This window comes from Sebastes fasciatus, chromosome 3, assembly GCF_043250625.1.
Source record: "Sebastes fasciatus isolate fSebFas1 chromosome 3, fSebFas1.pri, whole genome shotgun sequence".
Classification (NCBI taxonomy): Eukaryota; Metazoa; Chordata; class Actinopteri; order Perciformes; family Sebastidae; genus Sebastes; species Sebastes fasciatus.
In genome coordinates this window covers 3811228-3830860 of record NC_133797.1, presented here as the reverse complement: position 1 = coordinate 3830860, position 19633 = coordinate 3811228, and the positions used below count along the sequence as shown (strand labels likewise).

The 19633-nt window shown below is 44.5% G+C and overlaps 1 protein-coding gene across 6 annotated transcripts in view; it reads right to left on the bottom strand.

Annotated features, from left to right (window-relative positions):
• Positions 1-19633, bottom strand: part of sh3pxd2aa (SH3 and PX domains 2Aa) — a 149175-nt gene that overhangs the window by 108940 nt on the left and 20602 nt on the right. For all 6 annotated transcript variants that reach the window (XM_074631023.1, XM_074631026.1, XM_074631019.1 and 3 more), the window contains exon 3: positions 461-536. In XM_074631023.1, coding sequence (XP_074487124.1) covers positions 461-536 — 76 coding nt within the window. The remainder of the gene's footprint in view (positions 1-460; positions 537-19633) is intronic.

Sequence of the window (19633 nt, the reverse complement as noted above, 5' to 3'; positions counted from 1 at the left end):
CCCGGACACTGAACCGCCACAAACACCATCATCGATCACTGCCACACTGCAGGTCGCCATGAGCCTGAATGTCAGCCGACGACTTACAGCGGGAGAGACGAGCATGTGTGGCATGACTCAAATCAATACTAGGACACGCACACACATACAGTATATCCAGTCAATTAGAAATTATGTGTCAATTAGAAACACACAAAATTCAAATTCATCCAACAATGTCCTAAAAAAAAAAAAGAATTCACACCGACACGCCAGCATGCAAACACGGCTGAGATCCGGAAGTTACAGAGAGTGCCTCATCAGCAGTAACACGCATACATACACATATACTGTACAGGCACACACATGCAGCACAGCAGGCATCAGTAACCAGCTCATATTGACGCCCCACTAGTGCCAGCCATACATTATTAATATGGGAGCCTGTTCGGATAACTGGAGCTCTGGAGCAGGCTATTACCTGGGAGAAATGGGATGATCCTCTTCTTTGGGTCTTTCTGCCCTCCCTCAATTGGGAACTTGTCAAGTATCTGCATCTACGGAAACAAGACGAGAGAGAAAACAATTTTAATCATATGGCTTCGACATTTCGGTAAATGTGCTTTTTTTTCTTGAGAGTGAGATAGTAAGATCGATATCAATCTCATGTCTCATGTATTAAGTAGCTGGAGCCAGCAGGCAATTAGCTCACACAGCTAGCCTGGCTCTTTCCAAAGTTCAAAAGTATGCCTACCAGCACTTAATATGCTATTTCATTTGTTTAAAGGTCCCATATCATGCTCATTTTCAGGTTCATACTTTATTTTGTGTTTCTACTAGAACATGTTTACATGCTGTAATGTTAAAAAAACAACTTTATTTCCCTAATATTGTCTGTCTGAATACACCTGTATTTACCCTCTGTCTGAAACGCTCCGTTTTAGCGCATTTCAACGGAATGGCAACGGAATTACAACAAAATTACGTTGCCTGGCAACAGTTTGGGTCCATGTTTACTTCCTGTCAGCTGATGTCATTAACATACACTGCAACCAGGACTAAACTGGGACACATTTAGAATGTTTACGTTTAAAACTGTGTAATGGTCTAAATATTGTATATTTTTGACATCACAAATGGACAGAAATCCTAACTGCTTGTTTCAAACGCACAGTTTCTGAATACGGGCTGTGCATATTTCTCCGTATATTGATCGCTTTGATATTTCACAGTATTTATAAAGCACTTAAACCTGCTTTATAATATAAAAGACATGAAAATCTCACTTTTTACAATATGGGACCTTTAAACATCAAATTAAAGGAATACTTAGGATATTGTTTTTTTCTGAGGGTAAAAAAGGAAGCTGTACGTCACTTTCATGTCTGTGCAGGTATATTCAAGCAGACAGTATGAGGAAAATATATATTTTTTTAACATTACAGCATGTAAAAGTGTTCTAGTAGAAACACAAAATACAAGTATGAACCTGAAAATGAGCATGATATGGGACCTTTAACATATTTCAGGTGGTTTATTATCATAATGGCACGAAAGACTCCAATGGACAAATAAGACATGCTTTACTCTACTTTTTTTACTAGTAAACATCAAGTGACACTATTTTGGAGGTGGCACCCTTCATATGCGCTTAACCCCCACATGAGCGTATCACACATGTTCTAAAAATCAAAGCCTGTCAAGGCGTCTTTGGTCCCAAGGGGCGCGGAGCAGTGGTGGCCCGGTGAGCTGTGGGGGGGGCTCACGGGAGTCAAACGAGCTCTGATTTATTCATAAAGCACAGCGACACGAACACGGTGTGAGGAGAAGTGCTGACACTGGAGCTGGAGGTGTGGGGCAGAAATAAAAGAGAACGAGGGAGGATGGAGAGAGAAAGAGAGAAACGGAGAGAAGGTGGAGACAAAGCAGGGAAAACAGAGAGGCAGAGAGAGAAAGAGAGATGCAGCGGAGGTCAGGGGGTGTAGAGGAGTGTGTCAGCCCTATTGTGTTTACCCAGTTTCACCCTTCAAATAAATCATTCAAGAGAGGGATTAGAGGGAAAGTAAAAGCAAAGCAGAGGAGAGATGCAGAGGGCTAGCAGACGTACTGTACAGCAATGCAGCAAACTGTTTGCTACAGTAATGCGTAGGGGGGGTGGAAGTCCAGAAAGGATTATTATAATTAAAGGAAATAGTAGAGAAGAAAGGAGACATCATTGGGTCTGTATCTGATTGCGGAGGGCTGTAAAAGACCCTGGAACTAAGGGAGCAAACAGCCTTGTGGGTCTTCAAGACATCTAGTATGGAGACATCTAGACACAGATCATTCAAATCCCCCAATGCCGCCTTCTGACACATCTGTCCCAAGATCCAGTTCCTTCTGTCCATCTGTCAATCCGAATGCACAACTCTATTGACATCCTGTCTTCTGTTTTACCCGGTTCCACTTGGCTGAAGGGTAAGAGGACATCAGGAGCGAGAGAGAGTCAATGCTACATAGATCATGATCCCGATTCATGGTCTGCCCCCCCCCTACTCCTATAGGAAGACTATTCTTGAGCTGCCAGGTTCCTGCAGTATCGGGTATCGGGTCCGATACTGTGTTCATGTACTCATACTCACAAAGCGGCTTCGATACAACGGTACCAATACCACTTTACGGCGGCGCGACGTTAACCTCTCGTCACCATCTTTCGGGTCCTCACGCTCCACCTCCCCGACGGTGCGTGCGAGACTGGTCGGTGGTGCGCCCGACCCCACTGGGCCGGGATCCCACCTCAGCCGGGGCACGCCGGCCCTTACTTTTATGGCACCACGGGGTTTTGCTTGCACCCTCTGACTCGCGCGTGCGTTAGACTGCGTTGGTCTGTGTTTCAAGACAGGAACCCTAGCGCTTTTTACGTGGGCCGAGCCACACCCTGGGGCGCACTGAGGACAGTCCGCCCCGGTCGACAGTCGCACCGGAAGCAGGGGGGAGAGAGCGCGCAGCGAGCTTTGTCCACGGTACGGCGAGGTCCGGGCAGGGAGCGCTGTAAAGCTGCGGCCGCGAGCTACCTTCGCCCTGAGCCTTTCCAAGCCAACCTAGAGCCGGTCGCGGCGCACCGCCTCGTATGCGGGACTCCGCAGCCTGCCGTGTGTCGCTTACACCCTCCAGCTGGCTGTCAACGAGGGTCTTTTGGCACAGAGAAGTACTCGTATCGGTACTCGGTATCGGCGAATACCCAAATGTAAGTAGTTGTACTCTGTCTGAAAAAAAGTGGTATCGGTGCATCCCTAATCCATACCATAACTTCTACCGCTGCGACAGCACAAAACTTGCAGCAGACCCAGCTGTTTGGACCCCCCCCAACCCCGTCCAATTGCTGCCTGGAACAAAAAAAAAATCCTGCTGAATTTACAAAAGACACAGAGGGACAGATGGATGATGGACAGCAACCAAACATTTAGCAGAGAAGCAGGTGCTGAATTTGCAGCACAGATTTAAAACGTGACGGCACCCTTTTTTTCTGCTTTCTTAACAAAAGTGAATGATGAGGTGGAATGTTAGGTGGGGGGGAGTCGAAGCCAAAGACTGTGAGGTTGTGAAAGTATATATACAGTATGTTGTGTGTGTGTGTGTGTGTGTGTGTGTAGTTCAAGTAAAGGAAAGGACAGAAGCACCTCTAAGGTTTGACATGTCATCTGTCGGCCCATGTCATCTTCAATCAGCTGACTCTTTCATCAACGCTCTTTTCCAGAGTTGAACATGCTAAGCGAGTCGTCCCCCCCCCTCTCATATTCCTTCTTAGACTACTTCTTCTTCTTCTTCTTCTTCTTCTTCTTCTTCTTCTTGTTCTTGTTGTTCTTCTTCTTCTTCTTCAAACCATTTGGATCAAGGTCAGCTCATTATTCAAAACCGTCTTCAGTTGGTTCAAGCTCGCCCTAAAATTCACGCTTTCCTGACGCCGCTGACAGATTCCTGGCAAGAGAGAGAAGCGTGCTCCCATCCAGCCAGGAATTGTGGGACCACAGAGAGAGAAAAATGGTGAGAACAGGTGGGACGGTGGGAGTCAGGTGACGGAGCCGACGGCACGATTCTGCTCTTTTACATGCATGTATATACATTCTGCAGACTGTACAGGAAACACTCATGTCTTGCTTCCTTAACCTTGTAACATGACAAACACACAATCATTAGTTCAGGTAGTAATATTCCATCCCCAGGATGTGGAAAGAAAAGAAATAAAAGAAATAAATAAATGTTCAAAACACTGATGCCAAACCATTGCTCCACTTCCCAGACTTCACTTCACTGTCTCCTTGGTAACCAGCACAGAGAGAGTGTGAAGAAGAGTTGTGAAGGGACGTGATTGGATGATGCGGCGCAGCTCTGGACCACTGGTGTAAATGTTGGGAGTCAGGTAACAAATAAAAAAAGAGGTTCTTTTATCTCTTGTCAGAGTGAATACAGATTACTATGACGTAATGTTTACTCTACTGTCCAATTCATACTTTATCTGTTACATGTCACACCTCAGGGAGATCAGGATTGTGTTGTTGTTTTTGCTTTTAATTCATTTAAATGCTGGACTACATTGCTCTGCATGAGAGCAATACAGCAATTGCAATACTGTAAGGGTTTAACAGTAGTTAGTTAATAATAAAAAGAAGACAAATCACTCGTTTTGTGTGTAGAACTGATACCAAAACAGATCTCATCACTTAGTGTTTGGACGTTTAGTAATCACTAATCTGGTCACACTCGATGTTTGGGGTCTTTACAGATTCAGAAATGTTGGACCTGATCAGAAACAGGCTCATGAAAAACCTACCCAAACTCTACATGCATGAATTCATCTTTTTAAAGAAGAGAGTCGGTTCAAAAGGGACCTGAGGAGAGTCAGGTAGTCAGGGTTGACAGTGAGGCCTCTAATGCCTCATTTCCACTGCATGGTTTGGCTCGACTCGATTCGACTCACTTTTGGTGCCAGGTCCTTTTCTCTATTTCGTTTTCCACTGCGCAGTGCCCCCCCCTCAATGTGGGCAGGATCATCGGCTGATCACGCATGAAACTGCCGTGACGTCATTTTCAACGTGGCACTCACTGAAACCAAAGAGAGGAACGTATATACCTCGTCTATACATCAGACCGGCAATACGTCATCCAGAGTAGGCTCTCATGACCACGCCCCCTTTTGGGGGGGGAACAATCCTGTGTCCCTCATAGACGGTAACAGAGTAAACAGAAGAAGTTGAAACATGTCTCCAAACTTTTACTTTAAACAAACCGGTAATAGTAATAATGCTACGCCGAAGAGTTGCTGTGTAGGTGGTTGCACCAACAATAAATCCAAAAACGCTGATCTCCGATCTGTTCCCCTGCCGTGTGCTAAAAAAGATATAATAGAGGAGCTTTATGGCTCCAAGCTATAGACCAGACCAGCATGGCGTCATCGCCGAAGCTGCATCGCCAAAAGAACGTCACTGTCACAGGAGAGAAAATGGAAAATGACCAAAAGCTGTTGTGTAGCGGGTTAACCAAGGCTTTCACACTGAGATTTGAGGCTCATACGATACATTGATATTCACTGTCAGTGGGCTAAATGGCTAAATGAGGTGGCAGTGACTAGCATAGCTAGCTAATGTTGGCTTGAGTGGGAGGCTGCTGCAGTAATACAGTCATACATTAACGTTAAAGCAGCATCAGACTGTCGTCTCCAACTAAATCTCAGCCTATAGATCAAACAGTTGGCTGTTAACACGTTGGTTATTTACAGACAACACTCAGCCTAACGGGATTCTATCAGATATGTAGAGATTAGGGATGCAACGAAACCGATACCAGTATCGGGTCCGATACTGTGCTCATGTACTCGTACTCGCAAAACAGATCCGATACAACGGTACTGATACCACTTTATTGTGGTGCGCCCGATCCGCTGGGCCGGGATCCCACCTCAGCCGGCGCACACCGGCCCTCACTTTCATTGCACCACGGGGTTCTGCTTGCACCCTCTGACTCACACATGCGTTAGACTCCATGCTTGTACTTGTACTCGGTCTGAAAAAGGGGTATTGGTGCATCCCTAGTAAAGGGATAAGCAATATCCGGCCACAATATCCGGTATCGTGAACGCTCATGTTCAGGCAAGATTGCAAAATAATTACTAGACATGTGTATAAAACAAACGTTTGTATAACAAGAGATGAATGCATACGAACTTAAAATCCAAACACACGTCAAATTGCATTGAAGTCTATGAGATCTTCTGTCTTTTTGCAAAGCACTCGTATGTGCCGGTCTGATGTATTGTACGGCGTAGTGTACGCTATAGCTTTGCGGGCTGCAATTTTTAAAAATGTGGGGCGAGTGAATAAAAAAAATTGTCGGCGCTATTGACGGTAGCTTGGCTATTTAAAAATGGCGAGGTTGTGCAGGATGTCCCGTGTCACGCTAGTGACAGTTCTCTCTGACCGATCAGTGTCTGCAGTGTTTTAACTACACCTTCTAGTATCAGTCAAGGTGGTACCAAAACAAGTACCAGGTACCATCCACAACTTTTGTTAATGGCAAACCAAAAGAGAGCGAGTCAAGTAGAGCCCATGCAGTGGAAATGTAATGGAAGGTAATGATCATATTGACAAAAACCTAAGACAGAGAAATAGCTTTCTTGTCCAACCAACAGTCCAAAATCCAAATGTATTCAATTTATATTAATATAAGACACAAAGTAGTAGGACATTATGAAGTACATTTTCAGCGCAAACTGACTTAAAAAACCCAACTGATTAAACACCAAACCATGGCTGTCAAAGTTAACATGATAATAACGCATTCACGCAGATTTGTTTTAATGCCACTAATTTCTTTAATGGATTATCGCCTTAAGGCAACGTGCGGTTTTTAGGTTGCAGTGGGCTCAGATTTAGAGTGAAGATACTGGTATCATATGAAAATAGGAAACCTAATGAATCCGTCGGTACCAACCATGTCACACTAGCTTGTTGTGAAGGAGGCTAAATAACGCTCCAAACTTGCGCTAAATTTATGCAAGGAAAAACTGGCATGGCCATTTTCAAAGGGGTCCCTTGACCTCTGACCTCCAGATATGTGATCGAAAATGGGTTCTATGGGTACCCACGAGTCTCCCCTTTACAGACATGCCCACTTTATGATAATCACATGCATGATTTGAGCATATTTTTTTATGCTAAATGCAGTACCTGTCAGGGTTTCTGGAGAATATTTGCCATTGTTTTGTGTTGTTAATTGATTTTCAGTAATAAATATATACATACATTTGCATAAATCAGCATATTTGTCCACTCCCATGTTGATAAGAGTATTAAATACTTGACAAATCTCCCTTGAAGGTACATTTTGAACAGATAAAAAATGTGTGATTAATTTTGGGATTAATTGAGATTAAATATTTCACTGGATTGACAGCCCTACACCAAACCGTTCAGCACTCGTTTCGGGTCAATTTGAACTATTTCCTAACAGACCAAACCACTAAGACAGTTTGAAAATCCTACATTTAGTACGAGAGCTTCTCAACTAGCCTAATTAACATGACATCCACTTCCAGAGCAATACTCCCTTCAAACTGCAATACACAATATCATCCATTAGAGACCTTTTTTTTCTTAGTTCCAGTTCCAGAAACTTGAAACCCGGAGAGCCAGAGGAACAACTGACAACAGGGCCAGGCTTGGACTGTGCTCAGAACGGGAACCAACAGCAGCTCCTTCTTCATATCATGCACATGTGCTAAGAATAGAGCGTCCATATAAGGATCTGCAATAGTCAGTTGGCATAAACTTGGGGGGATGCCACGCTGTTATTGTGCGGTGGATTGATGCCTCACTTCCTGTTGGCGGCCATGTGACTGTGAGGGTTTACCCCGGGCTTTGCAGTAGTGGAACAGAATGGAATGGAAATAAACACACACGCATTTAACCTCTGGAACAACTCATGACCGGCACAACGGGGGCAGCCATGAGATCTTCGCGCCATTTCCATGGCAACGTGGTGATAGCCAAGGCCAAAGACCCAGCATGCTTGTTGTCACCGGTTTCAGGGCATGACAATGATAAGGTCATTGCAACTCGCTGCTCAACACTGTGTGGAAGCAAACATACAGTTAATGATAAAGCCAACACATATCCTGTCTCCAGGACATAAACGTGTTTCCTCTAACTTTTACTTTCCTCCTTGTCTCTGACCCCCTTTTTCATCTTGAGGAACACAAGCTCATGAAAGGAAAATTTGGCACAAATCTCTGACACGTGAGGAGTGCATCTATAGAGCAACGTTTACTTTCTTTATCTTTCTTAGTACGGCTCACATCCTAAGGACAGCGGGATAGAAACTAATGGAGCACATGAATCAAGTCTCAACATGCATTAGCGCCCAGCAGTATTCAGTTTCAGAGAGACAGATGCCTGAGATGGGCTTCGAGGGGGGGGGGGGGCGTTCCGTTCCAGCCACAATCACTCGCAGTTGTGCGTCTAAATATAAAGTGGCACCTTGGCACCAGATCTGGACAAATCACTGTCCACGGTTGGCACATTATATTTGGATGGAACACGATATCCTGCATGTTTCTATGCAGTGAATGCATGTGTGGGAGTGGCGTGGGGGGGCTGGATTTGTCTAAATATTTGAACTCAGTTCCTGGACATGTCAACAGTGCGGGGTGTTGTGCCCCATGAGGCAATTCCGGCTCCCCTCAGTTTCAATGAGACAACAGGTGCAGGGATGTGGTAACGTTTGTCTGTCCACAGTCGCTCATTCGTCATCTCAGGCGGCAGAGCCTGCCGTGGCCTTTGGAACAAGGCTCCAGGGATGGGCTGTGGCTGGGATACACCCTTAATGGAATGGGATCCCATTTTCTCCTGGGGCTGAACCCGAATCCCAGCTTATCTTAAAACGTTGTGACATTTATATGAGTGACATAACCTCTAGAGTTGGGTCCATTTCCTGTTTTGCCAGTCCGGTCCGCTCTGGTGTACCAGCTTAAACCAGTTTGATTTTATGCAAACGTTATGGCATATAAAAGGTAGCCTACATAAGCAACCTGTGCCGACCATGGATGTACAAAGAGAACTAGATACAGCTCCCGTTCATTCCTATGAGAGTTGCTCAGTGGCGCAGGAAGCAAAAAAAAGAGACCGTAGCTTTGGTCTCCAGGGCCGGAGTCTCTGCTGTACTCTGCTCCTCTGCTCCTCTGCCTGCTTGCCTTCACTCACACACTGCACTCGTTCTCGCTCTTTTGCTCCACTCTCACGTGCATGCGCGCACACTACACACTGCAGAAGAGTTAGTTTAGCTCTGAGAATATCTAGTGAATGGACATTTGTGCAGATATAAATGCTGCAGCTCCTCCAGACCAACAGAGGTTTCCCGTGTCTTCTGAAGTGACGGATCTCCGCAGCGGGAAACGTTATCGTCTCCGACCAAAACTCCGGTGTCTCCCCTGTTCCCTCCGGCCGCGGTCGGGAGGCTGAGGCCGAGATATTGTGGCTTTAGCTGACGTGTGTCGCCTCACTGTTTTGAACGATGTCTTGTTCATGTCTATGTAGAGCGAGCACAAGCGCGAGCAACAGGACGCTGACTTTCGTTGACTAAACGGCCACAGGTGTCGCTGTTAACAAGCAATTTCTGATTCTTACATAGAGTCCCTTTAATTGACTTATTGTTTAGTATATAAATTGTCAGAAAATACTGACAATGCCTATCCACAAAGCTCAAAAGAAAGAAGTAATGTCTTTAAATTGCTTGTTTTGTCAAAGCCAACGCTATTCAATTTGCAATGAAATGAATCGGAGCAACACAGTTGAGAAGTAGAAACCAACGAATACTTAAACACTTTTGCTTGATAAATGACTATAGTGCAATAATTCAAAATTGTGGTCAATTTATTTTCTGTTGACAGACTAATTGATCAATGAAATAATCCTTTCCACACTATCGGTAATCACCAATTTTGTATTCTACTTCCAACTTTAGGTTAGGGATAAAAAAAAAAAAAAAATTATGAATGATTTCAGTTGAACTGCATAATTTAAATTAAATCCATGCGCTCACCCTGAAACAAATGAAAGGCTCGTGAGCCAGTTTACTAATGGTGTCAGTCGTGTTAACGCTACGCCAGAGCTGAACTTCGCCTGCTGGAGGAGGAGAACCTCAGCAGGGAAATGCAGAGTTTTCAAACCACTGGCACAATCCATACGTCTCTCTCTCATCTCCCGAGTTCAGCAGAGGCGGTGGTGTTGAAGTTCAGACAACTGGATGCTTCACTCACACACACACACAGTCATTAAAAATACATTAATCAAAGAGATAAAACAGCATAAGCTGTGAGAAAAAACCTTGAAGACAGAATCGGTCCAGTGGGCAAACATGGGTTGAAGAGAATGAAAAACAAGCATTGCTTTTTGCCTCACATACTGTAATTTACAGGCATTAGGACACAGATGACTATTTATATTTAGCTCATAATAAATTACGGTTTTGAAGGGATGAGAAACAGGAACCACGATTCAATTTAAACAAAGAAGAACCAATCATTTCATCCTATTCATTCGTTTTTAATCTCTCTTCATATTTATTGGAAGCACTGGCTAAATGTTCCAGTGGCATTTTCAGGCTGTTTACTACCCCGTCTGCTCGGCTGAGTTCCGCCGAACCAAACGACAGCTTCCAGAGCAACCGCAACCTCAATCTGAGGAGTAGAGTATAGCGTCGGCTTACACACGGACCGCTTCACTTTGGGTTAAGTTAAGTAGGCCAGCCAACTTCCAGTTCAGTACAGGCGAAGGCAGAGAGGAAGGGCTCTCACCTGTGCCAGGGTTCAGCGCTAGCAGACTAGCATATCGACTAATTTAGCCATGCTGACGGTCTCAAGAGTTTCCACGCTGACAGCCAGGACAAACCCTGGGCAGTGTGGCCAAACCACAGTCTCTCCCAGAAGGGGGTGAATCGGATGGCAGTGCTGTACTGTAGGGAGGCTACAGTATGTGTGCGTCTGAGTTAGGAGCTCAGTGCACTCCACGGCCCACACTTCTAAGGGCGTGGAAGGGAAGAGAGAAGTGAGGTTTGGAATATAACCACGAGTGGGCTAAGGGAAATAAAGAAAGCATGAAAGAGAAAGACACAAAACACTGGGAACGAAACAGGAGAAACCACAAAGAAGAAACATGAGAACTTAGCTGAAGATATTAAATGACAAGGAGATTATAGGAGGGGGCAAGTTGAAAGGGTGTTTTATTGATTCCAAAAAACCCCACAGTCTGCTATCGTTAGCCCTGTTTCCATTCAAATGTCAAGCGGATTTTAAGTGAACTTTTGAAATGCGAATTAGGCGCGTTTCCGTCAACGGGTTTGGAGCGAATAAACTCAGTTAAAGCGTGGTTTGGTCAGAAGTTGGCGCAATAGGCTACACGTGGCTGTAATCCACCAGTAAACAGAGTAGAAGAAGAAGCAGAGGTAGCGAACCGGAAACAAAACAATCACCATCTATGAGAGAAAAATGAAGGGGAGATCTTCAGGAGTTTGTTTCAACTGGGCAGGTTTGAATTGTTCTTTCATGTCAGCTATGGCCATGTTTCATGCTGTCCGGAGATAAAGACAAGCCTTTGTACGTTATGGGAAATTCGACAACAGCGGAAACAGACGATCAGTCATGCGAGTTAAATGTTCGCTACCTCGGAATTTATTCGCCAAAGGCGTTTCGATATCCTATTTAGCGCATCAACTCTTTTGTGATAAAGGCAAAAACGACTTCAAGCGAGTGTAAAAACTTTTTTTTCCACAATCAAAGTTTTATTGAATTTTGACCAAGTCTGTCAAAGTTAACGCGATAACGCGTTAACGCAAATTAGTTTTACCTACGCTAATTTCTTTAAAACAGTGACCTCTGACCTCCAGATGTGTGAATGTAAATGGGTTCTATGGGTACCCACGAGTCTCCCCTTTACAGACATGCCCACTTTATGATAATCACATGCAGTTTGGGGCAAGTCATAGTCAAGTCAGCACACTGACACACTGACAGCTGTTGTTGCCTGTTGGGCTGCAGTTTGCCATGTTATGATTTGAGCATATTGTTTTATGCTAAATGCAGTACCTGTGAGGGTTTCTGGACAATATCTGTCATTGATTTGTGTTGTTAATTGATTTCCAATAATAAATATATACATACATTTGTATAAAGCAGCATATTTACCCACTCCCATATTGATAAGAGTATTAAATACTTGACAAATCTCCCTTTAAGGTACATTTTGAACAGATCAAAAAATGTGTGATTAATCGCGATTAAATATTTTAATATAAAAAAATGTGAATGGAAACACGGCGAGTGACTGTTAGCTAATAGCTAAGTTTTGCAGTTTGGGACTACCGTCCCCACTAAATTGGTTATTTTTGAGCAACACTGTCCTGCTAAAACAGTGACTGTTGTTGACAGTGATTTCGATGCATAATTCTTTGCATTTCACATTTTAGCTCTTTGTCATATTTTGCAGTGATAATTTGCTGTTGCTGTTATTGTTGTTGTAAGTTTTATGGCGTTTCTTTATTTGGACAAAATTAATTCCACAGGGGTCACCCTCTATAGAGGCTAACTCTCCAACTGTGGATGGTGCTGTGGTCTATTGAAGGGTTTTAATTTGGAGGTCTTTTATATTTCCTTTAAAGCTCCTTCTGTGACTGTAGTATATAATGTAATCCGACTGAGATGGAGAGGCCGCGGTGGAGGGAAATTGGATCATCACGTAATAGAGAGAGACTGCCTGGGTAATCAGGAGAAACACCAGTAATGCATTACACATACTGTACACCCACGCACACACACACAAACATGTGCACACACTAAGAAATAAAACGCATGCATGCAAAACAGCCTAACATGGAAAACAGAAACTGTAGTAAGCTGATGCACTTGACCCGAGGAACGTGCAGGTCATGGCGGATTAGCTGAGGGAAAACTCACTCAGAAGAGACCGCAGGCGGATGGGGGGTGGAGAGGGGGTGAGGAGGGTGGGAGACAGGGAAGGGTTTCTGAGGAGAGACAGAGACAGATGGAGGAGAGGAGAGAGATATGTGAGCAGCAGGGGGAGAGAGAGGGGGTGAGAAAAATTGTAGGAATGAGATACGAATGTTGGTGGGGAAGACGTGACGGGTCGGGTGTGAGAGGAGGGAGGCTGATGGGGAAACCAAAGATAGACACCTGGGTTTCACTTTAAATTCTAGTGAGAACTCTCACCTCTTATCTCCGCGTGTCTCTATCTCGGTTTCGTCTCTCTTTTTCACCCTGACTAGTTGGCATTGAAAGCAAAGCGTCCTGCGTGTTCCGTCCTGCCTGCTGTTTACCCAATCGCTGTTCATTAACCTGCAGACAGAGGGGCGAGGTAGGGGAATTGGCTGGACTGGGACCGGCCGTTGCTACCGATACTGTAGATAAGCAGAGGCAGTCTGTGAATTCTGCACTAACAGCAATAAACCTTGTTTTTACATGTTTGGAACGCTAGATGGGTGCGCTTTCAGGAGGACACAGGTCGGTTAATAAACACAAGGAAGTAAGATTGATTAACTTTCAGATACATGGGTTTTGCCTGGTATTGCCTTTTGGATTTTTATTAAGTGACAACCACCACATTGTAGCACTCAAGTGGTCAGAAAAAGGGCGTAAAAGCCGCCCTCAGACAATCATTTTCTTTCCGTTTAAGAAACGTTTTCTGTAGCCTTCAAAAAAAGCATGCATTTCTAATAGGGCTGTCGAGGTTAACACGTTAACTGGACTCATGGGCAGAGGCAGCGGAAGGCTTAGCTTGAAATGTAATGAAAAAGAAAAAAAACTTGAGCAGCCTCTCTGTTCAAGGCTCAGCGTGAGGCAGAGCTGCCAGAGATCCAGGAGCACAAGGGCTCAAAAGTTTTCAGCGATTCTCCTCCTCCTCCTCCCCATCCGACTCAGGCGGAGGAGACCTTGAGCTAAACAGAAACATGAGGTCTGACCAGTCGAGCAGAGAGAGGAGAGAGGGAAAGAAAACAAGACGGAGACGGATAGAGAGCAACAGTGGAAGTCTGTCAGCTGCCTGCCACATATCATCTCCAGATAACAGGCAGCAGTGTAAACACAGGAAGCAAACAGGGAACATACTTCATCTGTTCAATCTACTGTATGGAATCAAATATGGTGATCACCACTGGCAGAAGTCACCAGAGGAGGAGATGGATGTAAGAGAGGAAGGATATTGATGTATAGACATACAACACTACAGCAAAAAAATAGATGCCAAAAAAAGATCGAACTGACAGACTAGTTATTCTTCATGAACTCCCAGCGCGTCTTCCTCTGCCTTCATGCTCCTACATGCAGAGGCTGCCAGCCACTGGGAGGGCCTCTCCACCTCGACACAAACAACACAAGCACTTCCCCCTCTTCTCCACGCAATCCCTAGAAATATATGATATATGGGATCGATGTAGCAAAGGGCTGAGCTTCTAACGTAAGAGTGATCACTGTATCGATCTACTACTGTTGACTGCTTGTTATGTTGGTGATCTAAGTCGGCTTCTTCCAAATAGGAGGCTTTCTGTTTGAGATTGGCTGTGTGTCAATACAACAGACCAATCAGTATTGATATACGCAGTAGGGCTGGGACGATACATCTATCTCCCGATCCGATACTACCACGATACTTGGGTGCCGATTTGATGTGTATTGCGATTTTTTTTTTTTTTTTTAAAGTTATTTTTTTGGGGGCATTTTCCATTTTTATTGACAGGACAGTGGATAGTCTTGAAAGGGGGGAGAGAGAGAGTGGATGCGGAAAGGGCCACAGGCCGGATTCGAACCCGGGCCGCCGCGGTCAGGACCAAGCCTTAATACATGGACGCCCGCTCTACCAACTGAGCTAACCCAGGCGCCCCGTATTGCGATTTTTAAGTATTGCGATTCGATATTAGGATTTATTGAGACTTTTATTGCAAATTTTTTTAACACAAGACCATGGGAAAAAGTAGAATCATACGCTTTGGGATTTTACTTTGGGAAATATCTAAATTAATACAGAAAAAATGTTTGATATTCAGCATGTATGTAGTCAGAGATGTCCTGAAGTCAAATATATCAGGATCATTGTCAGACGTTATTTATTAAATTTTTCCAGCAACCCAAAAATCAAAGAATAAAGACATTTCCCTCACAAATTAGTGGTATTTTCTTTTTAATTTATGAGGGACATGTAATGTTTTATTCTTCTGGTGAATATAATCCAACCAATCTTATTTCCATATATGTATTTTGTATATACAGCTCGCTTTGTTAGCACCTTATTTTGAAAACCAGACGAATTCAGACGTGTCTACTTCCTCTAACTTCTCCAAGGTGGTCTCTAGCTCTCCCGTCAGCTCTGTTCTCTTTATCCATCCATAGTCAGCTCCATCGGGGCCGTTTGAATGTATTTAACATAAATGTCAGTATATAGGTGCTCTACAGTTGTAGCATCGGCCCATTTGACCACGGAGATGAGAGTGACTATAATGTATTAATTTAGATATTTTCTAAATTAAAAGTCCCTAGAAGTGTATGATTCAACATTTTCCCCATGGTCTAGTGTTAAAAAAGTTAATAAAAATGGCAATAAATCGTAATATCGAATTGCAATATTTGAAGAATCGCAATATTAAAAATTGCAATACATATCGAATCGGCAGCCAAGTATCGTGACAGTATCGAATCGGGAGATGGGTGTATCGTCTCAGCCCTACTAACATTGAATCGTGACACCCCTACCAAGAAGTGCTGCTTGCAGTGTTGTCGAGAACCGCTCGTCGCTCATTGACTCCAAAGTAGTGAAGAAGAGTTCAGTTGTAACGTTAGTATACCCAGCAGCAAAAGTGAACTGTGAGCGCTGTTTGTGTGTTTATTCAAAGTTTATTCATATTAAACATGTAGCATGCCCAACTTTTTATCAAACCATATCTCCTTTTCTGCCTACGGCCTACTATCTTGCATTAAACCTCAAGTTTCCTCTGTCAACTCTCGTTCTTCTCTATCCTGCTGCCTGCTGTCTCTTTGATTCCCTGAATGTGTCCCAGTCACCTCACAGTCACACTGATACGTTTTTTGGAGGCGTGGAAATGCCCCACAAACGGCTGAACTGTGCTCATTCATTCTAAATTTAGCCCACTCTCCTGATCCCTTCACCACGGCTGTGGGAAACACTGCATACTTTCCCCACCTCTGCTTCCAATCCATGCAGTAAGGACCCGGCCTGGGCCGTCCTGTCAAAGTGCCCGATTGTGAGTCAAAAGAACAGCTCCTGTGTTTGGCCTGTAGGTGTCCTTCCTCTGCCTCCCAGATGGGGCTAAAGAGTTTCCCACTATTCTCGCTCTCTCTCGCTCACATAAATAAAATAAAACAGTCCTTTATCCTCGATCTGAAACAATGGGCTCCCTCATTGAGTTACAGTATGTCCACAGAACACCTCAAGGACAAAGACTAGTGGCCTGGGTATTCAGAAATTTATACTCGAGGATGGCATACCGATAATGCCTTGTGGTCTAGACATATGTTTCCATCAAACGGCCCACTTAGAGGTTAGAGATTCCCAATTCAGTGACCTTGCCTTTAAGCGCTTGGACCACAGCTACTGTATAATTTTCTGCGCCGAATATAAGATGCTGTGTGCCGAAAGCCTGCCTCTAGCATCGATAAAGCTATTTCCAAAATTACTGATTATCGACCTTGAGACTGAGTAAACAGACTAATATTGTGATGTTGGTTCTTCAAAGGTGCACTAAAACACTGAAAAAGGGATGTTGGGAGAGATGTAACATCAGAATCTCTAAATATTCAGTTGCTGTGGGGAGGCTCATACGAGGGCAGACTTGGAAGAAGAAAAGAGAGGTTTTGTGTGCGCGCGTGCGGACAGAATACAAACCAAAGGCCCTCATAAAAAGCTTGAGTCAGAGCATGTCCTTCTTTCAGATGGTGAGCCATGCAGCGGCTTTAAATATACCAACTTCGCTCGGGGCCCAAGGACACCCAGGGCACATCACCCACTCCTCAGAGGCTCCTGAAACAGGCTCATGAAGGCTTCTTTTAATAAGTGACCCTGAAGAAAGCCCGCAATATCTTTTAATTTCTTCCACCTGCATCATCAGTGTCGTCAGCGGCATCAACAGCCTCGATCTTAGTCATCAGCGCCACTGGTGTTGCTGTCATTCTCATTACCATCATCGCTTTCATATCTTTCATCACTGTCCTCCTCTGCCTCATTATCACCACCACAATCATCATCATCCCACTCTAACTCCTCACTGCTCCTTTCCTCCCTCCGGCCGACCCGTTCCTCTCCCCCCGCCCCGGTTTCCTCCCATCTGACGAGGAACTCGGAGCGGCCTACTTCTGCCAGAAGGATACACTGTTTGACTCACTAGTCAGGTCTGGCTGAGACAAAACCACATCATTGCACAGCAGGGCAGGCAGGAAGACAGTCACATCCTGACGAGGAAGATGAGCTGTGCTTTAGTGGACAAAGAAATTAATACGTAAGGGTGTGGGGAGAGATAATAGAGAAGGCATGCAGTGTTCTTGTTTTGTCTTCCTTGTTCCCTGCCTGCAATCGAGGTGCGCCGATTGTTCGATTGACAAAGGGTAAAAAAATCAAACCGGTGTGCAGGGCAGCTTTAGTCCCCCCAAACCACCATCAAATAAAGAACTAATAGAAAGACGATGGCAAAGGACAGCAGAGAGAGAGAGGTGCTACTTTCTCTTAACGGAACCGACAAAATGGCTCCCCACAGGGCAATTCTGGCTACATTCTGCATTAATGTAATCATTCGATTAGCTGTAAATGACTTCTTTTTCACAGAAGGACACTAAATAGCACTAATATGGCTCCTATTATTTTTACCTTAACACATTCTCTGCATCACTGGCTTTACACAGGCAGAAGCACGTTGGAATGTGGCTGGATCCATTCATTGTTTTCCAGGAGGTGTTGGCAGAAGGCCAAGTGGTATTATGGCACGGTCATACATGCACGAAATTAACATTGGCGTCCCATTCGCTTCCATTCTGTGTGAGCAAAGGGGGTGAAAAATCATTTGCTTGCAGACAAATTTGCATCTTCGGATTCGCGTGGAATTCGATTTTTGGTGAAGTTTCAAGCAAATATCGACTTGGCAAGCTATGGTCACTCGCCTGCATTCACGAATGCGTGACCGTGTCTTTATTGTTGGCGCCGCTGTCACAAAGACAACCAGATCAGATGTAAAAGAATACAGTAAGTTTCACCACTGCTCATTTTAAAAAAGGCCACTGCAATAAAATGTGTTCTTTGTTTGGAATATCAAATGGACTATGGATCATAGATGTTCGTCTTCTGGTTGCTAATGTTAGCTTTAGCATTAGAAAACATTAGAAGCCAGCTGGTTTCCTTGTAGCTCCTGGTTCGTCTTCTGGCTGCTACCGTTAACTAGCTAGCCAGCCGTTATGTAGCGGTAGCATTAGCAACATGGCTACCGCTAGCAGCCTGGCTACTGTTCAAAGCAAGAAACAACCTTAATAATCCCGTTGTGAACTAGAAACCCTGAACTCAGCGCTATGATAAAGGGAGAGTAAAACACCCCCAGCGTTTCCGTTATATACATTTTGCAGTGGCGGCCATCGAGCCTTGTTTTTCCCGGGAGCTCGCAACTCAGTGGCAGGGAACCAATCTACACGCTATACATTGTGCAATCAACATCAATATTATGTTTTCAGAAACATCTTGTAGTGTACTGTTTAGCTGTAAAATGAGAAAGTTTGTGCCTGGGCAGTCATGTTGAGATCTGTCAAGGAAATACCAAGCACTGCCGGAGCACAGCCAATAGGAACACTCTCTCTCTCTCTGAAATGACCTGTGATTGGCCAAAGTCTCCCATCATGGGCTAGATTTTCTAAAGCCTGAAAACAGAGCCATGATGAGGTGCAGAAGTCTAGTTTTCTCTCAGAACACTTGAACTACAATAAGCTGAAAGGTTATTATGGATTTTTTGCCCAATGATGCCAAAAACATTCTGCCTACTGCAGCATTAAACAGAGTCAATCAAAGCAACATCTGTGGCCCGTCTCATTCTTGACGCCAGCCCAGAACCAGGGCCAGTGTGTTTCCAGGAACACAGCCTGTTCTGGTTATTACTAGGAAACGGTCTAGAAAACCCCAGCGATCTTTGCCAAAGCTTCGGTTTAAAGCGCTCTCCAACAGTTTCAGAGCGGCCATCCGTGTTTCTCTCCCCTAGGGTTAGCAGGGCTGCTGAGAGCAGCACGGTCTTAACTGTTTGGACAGGAGAGGCTCCAGGTTGCTCTGAAAACAATGGGATCAAACAGGACCATCAAAGGCATCTGGCGAGTTCAAAGGCTGACAGAGAGGACTTTACTTTCGGCCCATATACCGGCAGAGACAGAGGATTACTGAGCATTAGAAAGCTGGTCTGTCAGTGTTGCCAGTGGTAGTTTCATCCGTGTGTCGAGTGTCACAGTCTAAATGGAAACATCAAGGAACCAAGGCAAAGTAAGATGTGAGTGGTGAAGTGCTGGTGGTGATATATTGCAGTATGCTTTAAAAGGGTAAATCCCATCAATGTGTAGCAGGGGAGTTTCACAATAAAACCAAAC